Source organism: Pseudorasbora parva, chromosome 25 (assembly GCF_024679245.1).
Source record: "Pseudorasbora parva isolate DD20220531a chromosome 25, ASM2467924v1, whole genome shotgun sequence".
NCBI lineage: Eukaryota > Metazoa > Chordata > Actinopteri > Cypriniformes > Gobionidae > Pseudorasbora > Pseudorasbora parva.
In genome coordinates, this window is record NC_090196.1 from 31,132,621 (window position 1) to 31,150,706 (window position 18,086).

The window sequence follows — 18,086 nt, forward strand, 5'->3', positions numbered from 1 at the left end:
GCTGGTGCTTTCGTCGGGCAGAGGGTTAAAGATAGCCTAGGCCTATTTATAATGCAAAAGCTTTATACTTAAGATAAATAAAAATATAAGCTTTTGCAGCATTATAAATGTGTATACTTTAACTTCATCCATTTAATGCATCCTTGCTGAATAAGCTTCCCCAAACAATTCTGTTATTTTTTTACTTTCTATTCATTATAATAATCCTGACAATAAATTATACACAACTGTTTCATCATTGATAATAATAATAAATGCTTGAGCTCAAATCCTCACATGAGAATGATGAGTGAAGGATCATGTGACACTGCGACTGGAGTAACGGTGATACATTCAGCTTTGATCACAGAAATGGTTTAAAATGTATTCAAATAGAAAAAAAAAAAGTTATTTTATAATGTAAAAATATTCCAAAATATTGTTTTTGCTGTATTTTGGATCAAATAAATGCAGCGCCTTAGTAAGCAGAAGAGACTTCTCACAAAAACTATCAAAATAGTAGGATACAGTTTCCAAATTTTGATGAATAGGTATATCCAGGCGTTTATCCACGCGTACGTTGTCCAGGCGTTTATCCACGCGTACGTTGTCCAGGCGTTTATCCACGCGTACGTTATTCAGACGTTTATCCACGCGTACGTTATTCAGACGCAAAGTAAAAAAATATAATTTCTCACATACGTCGCCGCCACGCCGCCGCGCACTTTGAGCGCAGCTCCGACACGTGACCGTGACGTCTAACGTCTCGAATCCTACGTCTGACGCCTGAATCCTATGGGATTTTGGCCAGACGGCTGGCGAGCGTATACACGTTAGTTCGCCTCTCAGTTTGCTTAGCAATCTACTTATTTTGTATAAACCACCCCTCATACTCGCTTTGTGTCATTTCTTTCCTAACCACGCTTAAAGGCGTGTTAACGTGCGTGTGACATGCGTGTGGAGAACGTCTGAACGTCTGCCCGTCTACACGTCTGCCCCTCCAATGCCCGATAATTAAGCTATTATTAAAAAAGATTAAGCAATTTAGATGAAGTAGTAATTATTAAATTACATTAAGTAAAGCACATTCATAGCTATAACATTATAGTAATGAATTGTTCCAATTCTTTCAAAAACACAAATATATATATATAGTTAATAATACCCACACAACTCCTTTCAGACAGGTGCAAGTGTTTTCTATTGACTATGTTTTCATTGACTATTGTGTGAAATCATGCCTGTCCTTAACAGTTTATCTGCAGGCATTCTGCTTTTCTAATGATTTCTTTTTTATAAGCTAAAAAATACACATATTAAACAAATATTTACAAATTTGTTTTACTTGGTATTTTCCCTTAACTTTTGTCTCAATTGGCAGTTAAGTTTCAAATATATATAAATGTATTAAACAATTCTGTCATTATTGGAATTCTTGTAAGAACAGATTGACATTAAGAGAAGTCCAATAAACCACAGCTTTTTGACTGTCTCAATTTGGGTAAATCCAATTGTGGTTAAATTTACTATGGTCTATGGTTAAAAAAATGTTCAGTAATATCTTCCAGATTTTTAAACTTTAGATTTAAACAATATTTTCTCTATATAATATTAATATGGCAACTAGTAAACACACTAAGTTTAATCATCCTAGTATGTATGGAAAGGGGTAAACCATGCGTGTTACATCTAACCCCACATAAGGTTGTGCCCAGCACCCCCCATTGTATAAAAGTCTGACTACAGCTATGGAATAACAGTCATGTTTACAATACTTCAATAATGATTAACCAATATCAGGGGTGGGACCCATTTTCAGCCCGGGAGCCCAAGAACAGAAATGTAAAAGAAGCAAACAATACACACTATAAATAAGATTTTATAAACAAAACAAAAACACAACAACAACATTGGGTGGGCCAGTTGGGTAATGATCAGCCAGGCTTTTTTAGGCTACCCCAAAAACTGGTGAGTGAATAATTACAGAGGTCATGAATTTACAAAAATCTTCATATTCATGCCCAATGGGCAACTTCAATGTAATCACGTTGACACATTTACTAAATACATTTGCACATACTTGCCCTGAATGTCCTTTTTGTTTTTCTCAGTCACTTTGGTACATTTCCTGAATCATCCTTAAGATTTGCAAACCAGTAAATGCATTTCTTAAAATAATTTATTCAAGCAGCAGCAATAAATGGATTACCCGCAAAAGCCTGTAACACCTTCAAAATCCTTCTCAAAGTGAGGGCAGTGATTGTGTGTGTGTGTGTGTGTGTGTGTGTGTGTGTGTGTGTGTTACATTGTCTTTATAAAGTATATTTACTGTATCATCTAAAATACAAATGGACTACTGCAATACAGTAAGTATACAGTACAGTACAGAAAGCTGTCTGATTATACCCGTTCTGTCTACAAACGTTTGAATTATTAAAGACACTGTTGTTCTCCCAACATTCGGCTATATAACTTTTGACACACCTCAGTTATTTTAGGTCATGGTTGAGAACATAATCTGGAATAGTGTCCCTTATTTCAACATGTCCACAATCTCCACCTCTTCTACTGTTCTGCCTACCCTTCTACCACACATCCTTACTCTTCTTCTTCCCAGCTGTTGACCTGTTTGTTTCATTTGTTGTTCTTCCATTATTTACATGTGTAACACACTCTGTTTATTTATGCTTGCCAAATGAAGCTTCATGAGATGCACTCTGATCTACTTCAGAGAACTGGCTGATCATTGGTTGATTTAATGCTTTGCATTGCCCTTCATTAGTGAAATTCAAAATGTATAGCCGAGAAAAGCTTGCTATCATCAAAACATTAAAATATAGCACGTCATGGGAACCAACAACTTCACATACATTTAGGCTATATTAAAAAGTTTATAATGATTCACTTCTGGGTAATAGAATAAATTATATTACCCATAACTGAATCATTATTTTCATTGTGTGTATATATATATACATACAGTATTGTTCAAAATAATAGCAGTACAATGTGACTAACCAGAATAATCAAGGTTTTTCGTATATTTTTTATTGCTACGTGGCAAACAAGTTACCAGTAGGTTCTGTAGATTCTCAGAAAACAAACAAGACCCAGCATTCATGATATGCACGCTCTTAAGGCTGTGCAATTGGGCATTTAGTTGAATTAGTTGAAAGGGGTGTGTTCAAAAAAATAGCAGTGTGGCATTCAATCACTGAGGTCATCAATTTTGTGAAGAAACAGGTGTGAATCAGGTGGCCCCTATTTAAGGATGAAGCCAACACTTGTTGAACATGCATTTGAAAGCTGAGGAAAATGGGTCGTTCAAGACATTGTTCAGAAGAACAGCGTACTTTGATTAAAAAGTTGATTAGAGAGGGGAAAACCTATAAAGAGGTGCAAAAAATGATAGGCTGTTCAGCTAAAATGATCTCCAATGCCTTAAAATGGAGAGCAAAACCAGAGAGACGTGGATGAAAACGGAAGACAACCATCAAAATGGATAGAAGAATAACCAGAATGGCAAAGGCTCAGCCAATGATCACCTCCAGGATGATCAAAGACAGTCTGGAGTTACCTGTAAGTACTGTGACAGTTAGAAGACGTCTGTGTGAAGCTAATCTATTTTCAAGAATCCCCCGCAAAGTCCCTCTGTTAAAAAAAAGGCATGTGCAGAAGAGGTTACAATTTGCCAAAGAACACATCAACTGGCCTAAAGAGAAATGGAGGAACATTTTGTGGACTGATGAGAGTAAAATTGTTCTTTTTGGGTCCAAGGGCCACAGGCAGTTTGTGAGACGACCCCCAAACTCTGAATTCAAGCCACAGTACACAGTGAAGACAGTGAAGCATGGAGGTGCAAGCATCATGATATGGGCATGTTTCTCCTACTATGGTGTTGGGCCTATTTATCGCATACCAGGGATCATGGATCAGTTTGCATATGTTAAAATACTCGAAGAGGTCATGTTGCCCTATGCTGAAGAGGACATGCCCTTGAAACGGTTGTTTCAACAAGACAATGACCCAAAACACACTAGTAAACGGGCAAAGTCTTGGTTCCAAACCAACAAAATTAATGTTATGGAGTGGCCAGCCCAATCTCCAGACCTTAATCCAATTGAGAACTTGTGGGGTGATATCAAAAATGCTGTTTCTGAAGCAAAACCAAGAAATGTGAATGAATTGTGGAATGTTGTTAAAGAATCATGGAGTGGAATAACAGCTGAGAGGTGCCACAAGTTGGTTGACTCCATGCCACACAGATGTCAAGCAGTGTTAAAAAACTGTGGTCATACAACTAAATATTAGTTTAGTGATTCACAGGATTGCTAAATCCCAGAAAAAAAAAAATGTTTGTACAAAATAGTTTTGAGTTTGTACAGTCAAAGGTAGACACTGCTATTTTTTTTAACACACCCCTTTCAACTAATTGCCCAATTGCACAGCCTTAAGAGCGTGCATATCATGAATGCTGGGTCTTGTTTGTTTTCTGACAATCTACTGAACCTACTGGTAACTTGTTTGCCACGTAGCAATAAAAAATATACTAAAAACCTTGATTATTCTGGTTAGTCACATTGTACTGCTATTATTTTGAACAATACTATATATATATATATATATATATATATATATATATATATATATATATATATATATATATATATATATATACATACATACATACATACATACATACATACACACATATATATATATATATATATATATATATATAATGAAAATTAACCGCCAATTGAGACAAAAAGTTGAGGAAAAATACCAAGTAAATCACAAATTTGTAAATATATATATTTTTTTATGTTTCCGTAATAAGCAGTTTTAGCTTAGAAAAAAGAAATCATTAGAAAACCAGAAGAATGCCTGCAGATAAACTGTTAAGGACAGGCATGATTTCACACAATAGTCAATGAAAATATAGTTCCAAACAGCACACCAGTAGAAAACACTTGCACTAGTCTGACAGGAGTTGTGTGGGTATTATTACATATATATTTGTTTTTGAAAGAATAGGTTGAACATTTTCCAGTAATCTTAATAGTACAGTTCATTGCTGCCATCTACTGGAGGTTTTCATTTCGGCAACCCGGTTCAAATGAGCTTTCAAGAAGTGCACGATTTTTGAAAAGAAATTCAGAATATACTCAAGTAATGCATCCACTCTAATATGATTCTTTTTATTTATTATTGGATATAGGCTATGCTAAACCCATGCTAGTTTTTACTGTTGTGATGTTAGTTTTTGTATTTATTATTATTATATATTTTTTTATTAACTCACAAACCAAAAAGTATTTTCTTGATATTCTTCAAGGAAAGATAATTTATGCACTATATGTTAAATAGCAATTAATGTGCTTATCGGGCATCAGACGTTCAGACGTGCAGACGTTCTCCACACGTGCAGACGTGCAGACGTTCTCCACACGTTCAGACGTAATCCACACGTTAACTTCTAACGTGACGCCGCCGTGACGTCTGCATAGATCAACAGCTACACGTTACTGACGTGTCTACGTCAGGTAATATTTGCGTGTACGTCTCCATATAAAACAAATGGAGACGTACACGCACGTATACACGTGTGTTATCTGTCGTGCTTGACAGTCTCGTCGCCGAATGGAACATTACGAGCGCCATAAAGATGCAGCCCACATAGATGATAACGACAGGACGCCAGTGCGTCATGTAAAGTTCTTTGGTGCGCTAACATAAATGCAATGTGAAAGCAAACCAAATAGAACCAAATGTCCAAACACAAACTTTGGTTCGGACCTTGGTGCGGACTTTCAGGTGTGAAAACGCCCTAATGCTGCGTTCCAGGCAGGTTTTTGAGCCTCTTAATTACGACTTCGAAACATGACTCACGACTTTGTAGCGTTTCAGGCAAAGTCACACTGAACTGCCTGAGCGAGAGGACTTGTGATGTAAACAAAGCATGGCGGACTGTACGGGGCTTATCATTTCTATCGCCAAAGGGGCTTACTCCTTGCTTATTTGAGGGAAACCGTGGATTAAAAAAGCAGTTATACTTTTTATTTTACAAATATATTTGAAAATGTATTTGGTATTAATTTATTCTTGCACTCTGATTGATTAGCTAACGCAAGAAAAGCTGTTAATAATACATAACATTTGCTGATAAATAATGTTAGAGCAATACCTCATTTTAATAAAAGATTTGGTTTTTAATGTAGGACTAAACGCAGCATCCGTGGGGGCTGCCGCTGCTGTGACGTCAAAACTCATAACTGGGAGTACATCGATCAAGGGTTTAACGGCTGTTCCGGTGCACTTTCACGGGTAGAAGGTTGGAAAAACACAGGTTGCCTGGAACGCGGCATAATGTTCAGCTAAATATATACATATTGTGCATATCTTACATATAGTGCCTTTATTTATCTATAAATCACTAGGACTTCCAATATTAGCATTACCTTTGTCTGGCAGTCTCTAAATACATCAAGTGATGACAATAAATAATTCAGAGGAAAAAATATATATTCATATAGTAAATCATATTTTCAGTATATTTGATCTCTTAACAACATTAAATTGTGTATTTTAATTAAAATGATATGCAGAGGTGGGTAGTAACGAATTACATTTACTTCGTTACATTTACTTGAGTAAATTTTTTGGGTAACTTGTACTTTTAGAGTATATTTAAAAATGGGTACTTTTACTTTTACTCAAGTACATTTCTTGTGAAAAAACTGTACTTTTACTTCGTTACATTCGGTGGCGTTCCTCCGCTACTGTCAATGGTGATAATTAATTATATATTTTAAAATAAGTTATGACTTGTTCGCAAGTCTCGCGAAACGTTGGAGAGTCTGCTTCGCGAGAGGTGGATATTGTCACCCGCATAAAATAAGCGCGCGTTTAGTCAGAAGATGATGGCCGAAGCAGAGGGAGATGTGTGAGCTACGGCAGATCACCCGTACGTGGCCTCAAGTTCAGCCTGTTTTCAGTCCAAGATGTCAAAAAGAACAGTTTCATAATTTAATGCATGCTGTGTTCACCAAAACGAACTGACATCTCAGCATACAATAATTCCAGCTCCAACCTGAAAAAACAGCGGTAAGTGTAACAATGATGCCTATATTTGAACACTATTAATGGTATTTGGTAACTATGGGCACTTTTCCTTTATTGTAATACTATTTCACACACTGTCCGAGTGTTTTCCTCATATGCGCTCTTGTGCCAGCATTGACAAATCGTTTGAATCCTCCGAACACACGTCCACAAACAAACGTTCACATCTGCACATTTACATATCTTTTTTTTTCTCACAAAACGAGCAACCTCATTGGCAAAATGTACCTGTGGCAATGTTTTTGCAAACCACAAAATACGCACCAATATACACTGCAGGAATTCCAACAGAAATGAACACTATAGGCAGAAAAACTACATTTTTTTAGTCTGGTTTGTAAACTAAAACATTTTGAATTTTGCGTCACAGCTCCATGTTCTGCTTTTCTGATTCACCAGACTTGCTCGATAGCTCAGCTGATACAGATTTGTATTTACAATGCGAAAAGCTTGAGAACGAACCCCATGAAGAACGAGTCATGATAAAAGAGCTCAAAGACAAGTTCTAAACACAAGCTAAAAATACATGGACACAATTTTATTTGTCACATTTGCTGTTGTTAACACTTTCGGGTAGGTTTAGTGTGGGTGTACGTTAAAAACACAACGTAACAAAACATGTCAGATTCACGCAAATCTGTTCTGGAAAAAAATAAGCTTTTAGCGCCACCCAGTGGACATTTCACTTTGAAACTGTCGCAATATGTACATATTGGTACATACTTTGTGGTTTGCATAAACGTTGCCATAGGTACTGATGAGATCAGGCTAAAAACGAAACAAATTGAATAGCCTAATGTGACATCTTGCATTTATACACCTATCCGGACAGACAACAGTCTGCAGTATATACATACATTTAAAAATGGGATTGTATTTTTAAGAATGCATATACTTATAAAAATATAAGAACAAAGTATGTTTTAAAAAGAGCTGTGGTTAGCCCAGCACACCATTAATTTACACGGTTTAACCATTAAACACACACACACACACATATTATATATATATATATATATATATATATATATATATATATATATATATATATATATATATATATATGGAGGTGTGTGAAAGCTCTCTAAGTAGTCTGAAATTCAGGGTTTTTGGATCTTATCAATCAGATCGAAAGTAACTAGTAACTAAGTACTTGAGTAGTTTTTTCATCTAATACTTTTTTACTCTTACTCAAGTAACTATTACGATTGTTACTTTTACTTTTACTTGAGTAAATATTTCCGTAAGTACTTGTACTTTTACTTGAGTAAAGATTTTGGCTACTCTACCCACCTCTGATGATATGTTAAACTACTCAAGCAACTTATTTTTCAATATATAAGCTACTCTTTTAATGTGCGAGAACTGGACACTTTATGTGAAGAACAAAACAGAAGGTAAACAAGTCGCACTATAAACTAGTGGTTTTCTATCATCAATTAAAAATTATTACCAGGCTGCACGAATGTTTTTGTAAAGCTAAAAAAAAAAAAAAAACCTGACACCACTTTTGCACAATTTATTTTTTTAAGAGGATAGGAGTTCAACCCTTTTTGTGCAAATAAAATAAGCCACAACACCCCTACTGAACATAGACACTTACAGCAGCATTTACTGAGTTTGCAAGAAATTACCAAAACATTTCACACTGTTCCAGACTTACATGTCAACAATTATTAACAGCAAAATGGTAAATATGTAACCACATAGATATAAAGATCTTGAATTTGAAAAACTGTTATAACTCAATTTATAGATTGAACATTGAAAAACAAATCAAAAGAAGAGACCACACTTTCTTGTGTATAATATCCAGGTAGCTGTTTATTGTACTACTGACAAAACAAATGTCAGAGGTTAAAACCAGACGGCATTCATTCAGGTCACAACCCTTTATATATAGACTATTTAGACATGGAACTGCCCCGTGAAGGAGAACGGTTCCCCTTCATGACGATGTCAAGGGTGAGGCGGGGCTCAGGACAGGCTTAAATATAGAAAACAGGAGGTGTGCAGCTGTCGGAGGGGAAGGTGGGCGATCGCTGGATCTCACGGGGCTTTCTACTCTGTGAGGCCGAGCTTCTTCTTGAGGGATTCGGGCATCTCGGGGGGAGGTGGGCGGGGCAGGCGGAAGTAGACCTTCACAGAGTCGTAGATGAACCACTGCAGGGCCGTCAGGGTACCGATCATGATGATACGGGCGACCAGACCCTTCCACACACCTGAAAAAACAACACACACCAGTCAAGAGGGTGGATAAGAAGAGAGGCGATTTGGTAATTGTTTAAATTGATGCATTCTTTTAATTGAATAGTTTGTCTGCTGTCCAGCGGTTCTGCCCTGCTGGTTTCCTGGGAAGGTTCAGGGCAGAGAGGATGCTGGGTAAGCAGGTAGACTGATCTCACACGCCAATGACTCAAGCACCCCCGACTGTACAGCAGTGAAGCTGCCGGGAGACTCCGGCCCGAACCCGAAGAACCGGAGCGGAGAAACTCCCCAGAGGTGGATCTAAGGAACGTGTTGAATTGAGAAAAATCTTCAGAAAAAGACAAGTCTCACCTTTAGGTCCGAGCTTCTTGAGCACTTGTACGGCTGTGCTTCCCTTCTCTTTGTTCAACACGGAGACGACAGAGTCAGCCGGATGAGACACGATGGCGCAGAACACACCGGCTACAAGACACAAGCAGAACATACATCACAACACGGATTTAATAAACTCAGCTGTGAAACGGTTGAGCAGAAAATAAATATTTTACAGAAGTTAATGGAAATAGTTAATTACAATATTAATGATAAATGTAATAAAAATACGATTAATAATGAAAAACAATTAAAGTACTAGAATTTAAAAATCTATATAAAAAAATAAAGTAATACAAAAACAAAATACTTTTATAATAACAACAACACTTGTATAAATGTAGAATTAAAGAACTAGAATAAAATAGATTTACTAAAATCTAATAAACGTTACATGAAAAAAACTATAGAAATTAATAATTAAATACAATATAATTAATGATATATGAATAAAAATCTAGAATAAATAAAATATTAAAATAATAAATTGATAAATATATTAACATAAATATAAAATAGTAATAACCGTAATTTAAAATAGAATTAATATAAATTAGAAATATATCACAAATACTACCACCACAGTGAATTATAATATATAATTAATAACAGTAATATAAAATTATTGATTGTTGTGAATAACAACAACAATTAATTAAAATACATAATAATAATATTATGAATATGAATAATTAAAATTGAATAGAAGCAATAATAGAAAACATCTATATAAATCTAGAATTAAATAAGAATGAAACGTATTCAATAAAATAAATTAATAGAAAAACTATAGAAATTAATAAAGTATACAATATATTTAAAGATAATGAAAATAAAACTAAAATCAATAAAATAACTTTATTTTATTATTTTAAAGTTATTAAAATGAATAAATTAAGATTAAATCTTTAGATTAAAATATTAACTCTATATAAATTTAATTAGTTCATAAATATATGGAATTAATATTACTACTAACGATATTTAATGGATCTGTGCTAACATGAACCAACGATATATATATATTTTTTTACGTTAACAAAATTATAAATAGTGATTGTTAGTTGATGCATTAACTGATGGACCATTATTGTAAAGTGTTACCCCATAAATCAGTTCAATCTCCAGAAAATTAGTCTTACCGATATAACCAGCGACGAACGTGACGACCAGCTGTTCGGATTTGGAGCATTCGCCGCGGGGTTTGGGCACCACGTATTTGTACAGCAGCTCAACGGTGCGCTCGAAGCAGGCGAACTTCATCATGGTGTATGGGATCTGTCTCATCCACAGAGGAACCACACCTTTGTAGAACCTGCCGGAAGAGTCACACACTTGTTAACTCTTAGACGAGTGCTTAAAAGGGATAGTTCACCCAAAAACAAAATGAAAATGTGATGTTTATCTGCTGACCCCCAGTGCATTCAACATGTAGGTGTGTTTGTTTCTTCAGGAGAACACAAATGAAGATTTTTAACTCCAACCGTTGTAGTCTGTCAGTCATAATGCACGTGAATGGGTAACAACTATTAGAGTAAAAAAACATGCTTAGACAACATAAAAGCACACACAAAAGCCCTGCTGCTCGTGACGACATATCGATGTCTTAAGACACGAACCGATCGGTTTCTGTGAGAAACACAACAGTATTTGTTTGGTTTTTTTACCTCATATTAGACAAATCTCATCTAGTGTTCCCAAGGTCAGCTCAGGTCACATATATATATACACATATATATTTATATATATATATATGGATCAGCCAAATGAGACATCTACATAATATATATCTATAATCATGCCATTATGACCCCACCAGCACACTAGATGAGATTCGTCTGATGAGGTAAAAAAAAAAAAAAAAAAAAAAAAATACTGTTGTGTTTCTCACAGAAACCGATCGGTTCGTGTCTTAAGACATCATTGTCATCACGAGCAGCAGGGCTTTTGTGGGCATTCTGTCTAAACATGTTTTTTTTTGCTCTCATAGAACTGTTACCCATTCACGTGCATTATGACTGGCAGACTTAAACGGTTGGAGTTAAAAATCTTAATTTGTGTTCTCCTGAAGAAACAAACACACCTACATCTTGGGTGCAATGGGGGTAAGCAGATAAACATCAGTCTCATTTTTGGGTGAACTATCCCTTTAAAAGTCAACAGAGCTCATTAGTTCATTTCAAAGGTTTTGTCTGCTGTCCAGCGGTTCTGCCCTGCTGGTTTCCTGGGAAGGTTCAGGGCAGAGAGGATGCTGGGTAAGCAGGTAGACTGATCTCACACGCCAATGACTCAAGCACCCCCGACTGTACAGCAGTGAAGCTGCCGGGAGACTCCGGCCCGATCCCGAAGAACCGGAGCGGAGAAACTCCCCAGAGGTGGATCTAAGGAACGTGTTGAGCTCCCAACTGGTATAAAGTGAGGATACTTACGCCCAGACCCCTTCCTCGGCGTACATCTTGGGGGCACATTCTCTCAGGGTGTTGGCATAGCCAGGCTGAGTCTGGATACGCACTTTACACGCCTCCATAGGGGCCAGAGCGATATCTGCGAAGAACTCAGCGCTGGCAGAAGCAGCCAGATACAGCGAGGTTCTCCACAAGTACGCGTTTTCCTGTGAGAGGACAGGAAGGACACGAGCATCGGCTAACAGGCTTTATGGCATGGCTTCTGTGTTTAGTGCCGTTTAATTATCAAACTGTGGAAAATTACTGCATGGTATACAAGTGCAAAAAAATGTAATTATTATAAATTAAGCACCAAGTATCATTTTCAATATACAAATCTAAATATTTTTATAATTGGTTAATATTACTTGTAGATTAACAGATATATTTTTATGGGAGTAATATTATTACTCTAAACTAACAATTTAAATATAAACTAATATAAATTGAATATAATTTCCATTAAATTTGAATGGGGGAAAATTCTATTTAAATAAAATTTTGTATATCATATAAATACATTTTATATAATTATATTCAGCCCATTTAATCATCAATTATTAGGATTATTGAGATATTATTCTTTTTGGAGAGTTTAATTACCTGAACACAAAAGCAAACTCAGAATATTACTATTGTTTAAGTACTGTATCACTTAAATTCATTGTATTAAAGCCAGAATGATGGTAGTGAGTAAATTCAAGGTTTGAAACATGTTTCTTAAGCGTCACATGATCATTGATCTCACCTCTCCTAGCAGGTCACCGTACATGATCTTGAACACTTCGTAAAAGCCGAACTTGCAGAGCCCCTGCATGGAGTATCCGATGAAGGTGGGCGCCCAGCCCTTGGCCAACCCACGCATGCCATCCTCTCTGATCGTGACGGAGAACCCATTGAAGATGCTCTTGTATTTAGCAGGATCCACCTAAAAGCAGCATTTGGTTATTGCAATGACACAAACGACCACAGAGGAACTTCAGCAGGAACCGGCTGGTTATGAAGGAACACGGTTAATGGTTGCACTTCAAAAATGGTATTTACATGCTGGAACAAAATTAATAAATCAAAAAGTAAACCAAAGGTTACTTGGATGACATCAGTGGCAAAGAGTCACAGATCGATTTAAAGAAATTGATGGTCATTTAACTTTTTCCCGGCACAAAACTGAATTTTTCAGGTTTCCGCTGTTATACGCATCTTCTGAATGAGTACTGAAACTCCTGATCAAAACACATGCGAGTAAGACGCAGTAAAACAAGCGATCGTATGCAAGCAGATGCATATGCAAAATAACATGATCATTAAACATCAAATAAATCCAAACTATCTGATGTTAGTGAATGAAATGTGGACCCAGGACGAGCTACAGGACTGTTAAGCTTTAGGGGGGCTGATGGACTCGATCTCGATCTGTGTTTGAGCGTCGCTCTAAATCGGATCTGGAAACAGTCTTTCACAAAAACGTGATTTTCTCAGCTTTTTGTTCAAAATGTTGTTGTTTGTATGAAACTACCCATATATGTGTTGATAAAAAAAGAAATGCAAGCAGCTAGAAAAAATGTTTTTGATTAAAAGAGGGTCTGCTCTTTCTTTTGATATATTGCATACTCCGATAATCATAAAACAAAATATTCTATGGGCTATTAAAGTTTGGTGAAAATAGTCAAAAACCCTGGCTGTGGCTGACAAATTTTTTTTTTTAAATGCTGGCGGGGAAAGAGTTACTAATCCTCATATAGTGCTTCCCTTCTTTTACAAAATGGCGTCAGTTTTCCATTTGTTTTACGGAAAAGAGCAGCTTGAACATTCTGCATAATTTCTCCTTCAGTGTTTTTTTCAATTTTATATTTTAAACCGTTTGTGCAGAATGATATAGCACCGCAAATTAAACCATCTCAGATTGGTTAGCTGTTTAGTCAAATCACATTAAAAGTGTTAGTGACCCTTTGCCACGGATGCCATCTCATTAACTTGATGAAGGGGATGGAGGTGAGTACAGACCTGGAGACGGCACTTGACCAAGTCGAGGGGAACGACGGCCGTGTGCGTAATACCACAGCTCAAGATGCCCCCAAACCCGCAGAGGGCGTAGTATTTCCCCGAGCCGAACTCACAGCTATTGCCCGTGTCTGTGACGTGAGGGAACACAGGAACAACACACACATGCTCATGCGTCACAACACGACACTTAACATGCTGATGAGGGGTTGCAGTTGCACTGGGTCACACTGACACACTCGGGTGACTCCAGCTAACACACACACACGGACCTGCATTCGGCACTTGACCAGGTCGAGGGGCACCACAGCCGTGTGTGTGGTGCCACAGCTGAGGATCCCTCCAAAGCCACATAGGACGAGGTATTTCTGTGAGCCGAACTCACAGCTGTCTCCCTCTGAGGAGAAACACGCAATCACGTTCATCTACACAAGGTCTGAGACGCTCGTTTGGGGTTAGTGGAAAACCGCCACACTGGACTTTAAAGCATGACCTTTCACCTGCTATCACACCATGTCAGGGTGTTTTAATCTCTCAGGGCCAGTTGTTCAAATGTAACCTGAATGGATTGGATTTCAGCTATCGAATTGGCTCATATCTCAAAAAACAGGTTGATCAAAAGAAGAACAGGATTCTGAAATCAAGTCACAATGCAATCTTTGTTTTGATCTGGATCAAATCATTAGTTTGTGTTGTTCAAAACATTTTAGTAAGACTGGGATACCTTTGATCCCTAAAAAAATTTAAACAGGATTATACTGATCCCATTTATGGATTTCGGGAACAACATTAAAATTGGTCATAAAATACAGTATATTTGTTTAATTTGCTCTAACATTAGGCTACAGTAAAGTAAAATATTTTGGTGCCATAAAATAATCCCCAAACTGCTTTAAATATCTAATCAAAAATATATTTGATTTAAAGTGTTTATCATCGCTGTTTGTAAACTACATCTATACTACTATCATAAGAGATGAACCAGTCAAAAGGTCTTTGCGGGCAAACGCAGTTTCTCGGGTGAAAGCTACGCTAAACTATTCAAAGAGAAAGCATTGACGGTTTCCCTCATATTTTTTCCATCATTATGTCCCTTTAGGGCAGCGTTTCTCAAAGTGTGGGGCGCGCCCCACTGGTGGGGAATAGAGACATGACAAGTGGGGCACGACAAACGGGAGGAAATGTGTTAATTTTTTGTGCCCATCTCTATTAACCTTTTGAGCGGTCCCACATGGGATTTTTATTTCTATGCCCCTGAGAGTACGGACCCACATATGGGATTTAGAATGTTTAGTGACGTGACATAACTGTCAGATTCAAACGGTGGGACGCGCTTCGGCTGGCACTGAGCCAGATGCATACGCGCTCAGCTCTTGACATACGTCATGCAGTGTTTTCAACCGCATACTGTTTATTTTAGGTTTAACTGAATAGGTAACATTTAAATACACAAGTACTAGTAAAACAATACATTTAGAGTTTGTAGAATACACTGGTGTCTTTGGAAGCAGCAATAACAATCCATTCAAATATAATTGGCCGACATGTTTTATTCATATCAGATACACATAGTGTAAGTAACTATAAAGTTTGCTCGATTCTTCTCCCAGTTCACCGGTCACTTACTTATTCCAGGAGAAGCTGATGAATATACGTACTGCAAATCCGATTGACAGGACTCTGAACTGCAGTGCATTTGTTCAAACGTGGCAGCGCCCATCTCACATTATAGATCAAAATCAAGATCATTTATAAAGGGGTTTAAATGGCAAAACACACCTACAATTGGATTATTAGACAGTTGATGACATGGTAAGCAAGTATGTCAATATTTTAAATAAAAAAGAAAAAAAAACGTAATAAAAGCGATACATCTGTCATTCAGCGCTATTTTGATTATGGTGAGTCACGTGATAAACATGACGCGTTGCCATAGAAACATTAATTTGAAACGTTCTAAAATAACGTTGCCTTAAAAAAAACTCAGCTAAAATATTTTGACTGTACACATGAAAGGTTTAAATGTGATGTTAATCAAATAAATGTTAACAGGCAAACTTAAAGCCTAGATAATTACCATTTTGTTGGGTGATTGGGGACAGGTGGGGCTCGTGGCCCTTCCCTACCTCCAAAGTGGGGAATGGCAGAAAAAGTTTGAGAAACACTGCTTTAGGGGCTCCGTAGAGCTGAAAGTGTTATCCAATCCAATTTTGCTATGAAAAATCCTGGATAGCAATACATGGGATTTCCAGAAGTCCAGATCATTCTTATCCAGATTCAACTCAATGAACAACTGACCCTTAGATCACACAGAGCATCAAATATGATCATCCTTGTGTAAAGGATCTCCATCCTATTGAACAAATACTGTATTTTCATGTAAAAAGACAAGTTATACTGTCGAACAATAAATATGACCTGTATATATGACAAAGGAAAATCTGTTCAGTCTATTTTTTTAATCATCAATTATTAATTCATTTTGGAGACTCATATCTCAATATGTTTCAATTCACAATACCTTGACATAAACCTCGCTAACCTACAAACTGAAAAGCTGTCTTCTTTTTATGGTATTATACACTCAGGTAAACAGAAAACGTTTAAGCAAACGTTTCTACTAAATCTACTACACAACCCTATCAGGGAGAGGCACTGATAACACATGCAAAAGGTATTAAAATGTACGGTTTAATGTTGGGCAAGATGCTGAACGACACACGATAGCGGCCTTGGACGTGTTCCTCAGACCTGACGGCCAATCAGAACGCGCCTTGCTGAGAGCTGGAGCCAATCAGATAGCGCCTCATTGATAATAGCGGTACCCGCACAGGTCATGTGGAGAATAGGACGCTTTAAATAAAATAAAACATGTCCCCTAGCCGGCTAAACACCATTTTTATGAATTTGACAAATTCACACAACTCTGGTGCATTAACATGTAACAACGTCTCCCAAAAGCGTTATAACGCGTCCTCTAACTTTGTCCTTCATTGCCCTCCATGAACGAAACATGGCCAGAAAAGCATATCAAGCAGCAAATTGGAGCTACACTAAATGACTATTCAACGCAAACTACACAATATACATCTACAAATGTTATAAACGAGGTAACTACAGCATTTAAAGGGACTTCCTAATCATCTAAACAGCTCTAGTTAGCACAATGCTAACTAACTTAGTGATTCTAACCTTTAATTCAACGTTCATATGGTGTTATTTCCCATTCTGATCCATTTCAAGCGTTAATACAATAATAAACAGAGACATGTGATGGGTTATGTAGGTATACACCCCCTTTATACCCACTCAAAATGACTTTTAAGCATTAAAAACGTGTTTTAGTTCTCCGGGGGTCTTACCGGCTACTGCGGCGGCGGCGAGGCTGCGCTTCTGTACGGGAGTGTTTGTCTCGGGCTCTTCGGCTTTCTGCAGCGTGAACAACGGGGCGCTGAAGGGGTTCGCCCGGGCCAGGTGGGTTAGTGTGTTCGGATACATGTCTGAAGGTGGACCTGAGCGAAGAATTAACATTGGTTAGGCTGTAAGCATGTTTAGAAACGCTAATGTGTCAATTAAGAGAGTAATCTGTCCTCTATCATCATGTGGTTCTGTGGAGAGGTCAGCGGCCCTGCGCTCTTGAGGGAGACGTTGTGATGAAAATAACGCTAACTAACGCATTTTAACATGTTAAGAAGTATGTATCTGAGGTAACAGTGAAGAGACGGTTTAATATGTGCGTGAAGACCAAGACAAAGGTGGTGTAAGGTGGGAGATCTCTTACTTTAGAGAAGTTGTCGCAAAATGGCGCCTCCGTCCTCTCCTCTACCGGCTGCGCATAGAGACCGAGCGGTGAGTGAGAGCGGCGCAAGACTGAACCGGATAAAGGAAGCGACTGCGTCACTGCAAGCTCCGCCCACTACTTTACAAATCCTACTATGGGCGAAGTCTTGGCTCATG

The 18,086-nt window shown here is 37.4% G+C and overlaps 1 protein-coding gene and 2 non-coding genes across 4 annotated transcripts; all 3 read right to left on the minus strand.

Annotated features, from left to right (window-relative positions):
- Positions 1-8,910: 8,910 nt before the first annotated feature.
- Positions 8,911-18,060, minus strand: slc25a3b (solute carrier family 25 member 3b). Of its 2 annotated transcripts, none has more exons than XM_067435761.1 (8): positions 17,911-18,060; positions 17,492-17,641; positions 14,133-14,260; positions 12,877-13,056; positions 12,114-12,295; positions 10,827-10,999; positions 9,664-9,774; positions 8,911-9,326 (listed from the first exon to the last, which is right to left on the minus strand). In XM_067435761.1, the coding sequence occupies exons 2-8, from the start codon at positions 17,625-17,627 to the stop codon at positions 9,166-9,168; spliced, it is 1,071 nt and encodes a 356-aa protein (XP_067291862.1). In that variant the 5' UTR covers positions 17,628-17,641; positions 17,911-18,060; the 3' UTR covers positions 8,911-9,165. The 2 variants fall into 2 exon arrangements, with proteins under 2 accessions (XP_067291862.1, XP_067291863.1); XM_067435762.1 differs by lacking the exon at positions 14,133-14,260 and adding an exon at positions 14,402-14,526.
- On the minus strand, positions 9,419-9,626 carry LOC137065609 (small nucleolar RNA SNORA53). Its single transcript, XR_010901676.1, has one exon. It is a non-coding gene; the product is annotated as a small nucleolar RNA SNORA53 (small nucleolar RNA).
- Positions 11,872-12,079, minus strand: LOC137065610 (small nucleolar RNA SNORA53). The gene has a single exon (XR_010901677.1). It is a non-coding gene; the product is annotated as a small nucleolar RNA SNORA53 (small nucleolar RNA).
- Positions 18,061-18,086: the final 26 nt, after the last annotated feature.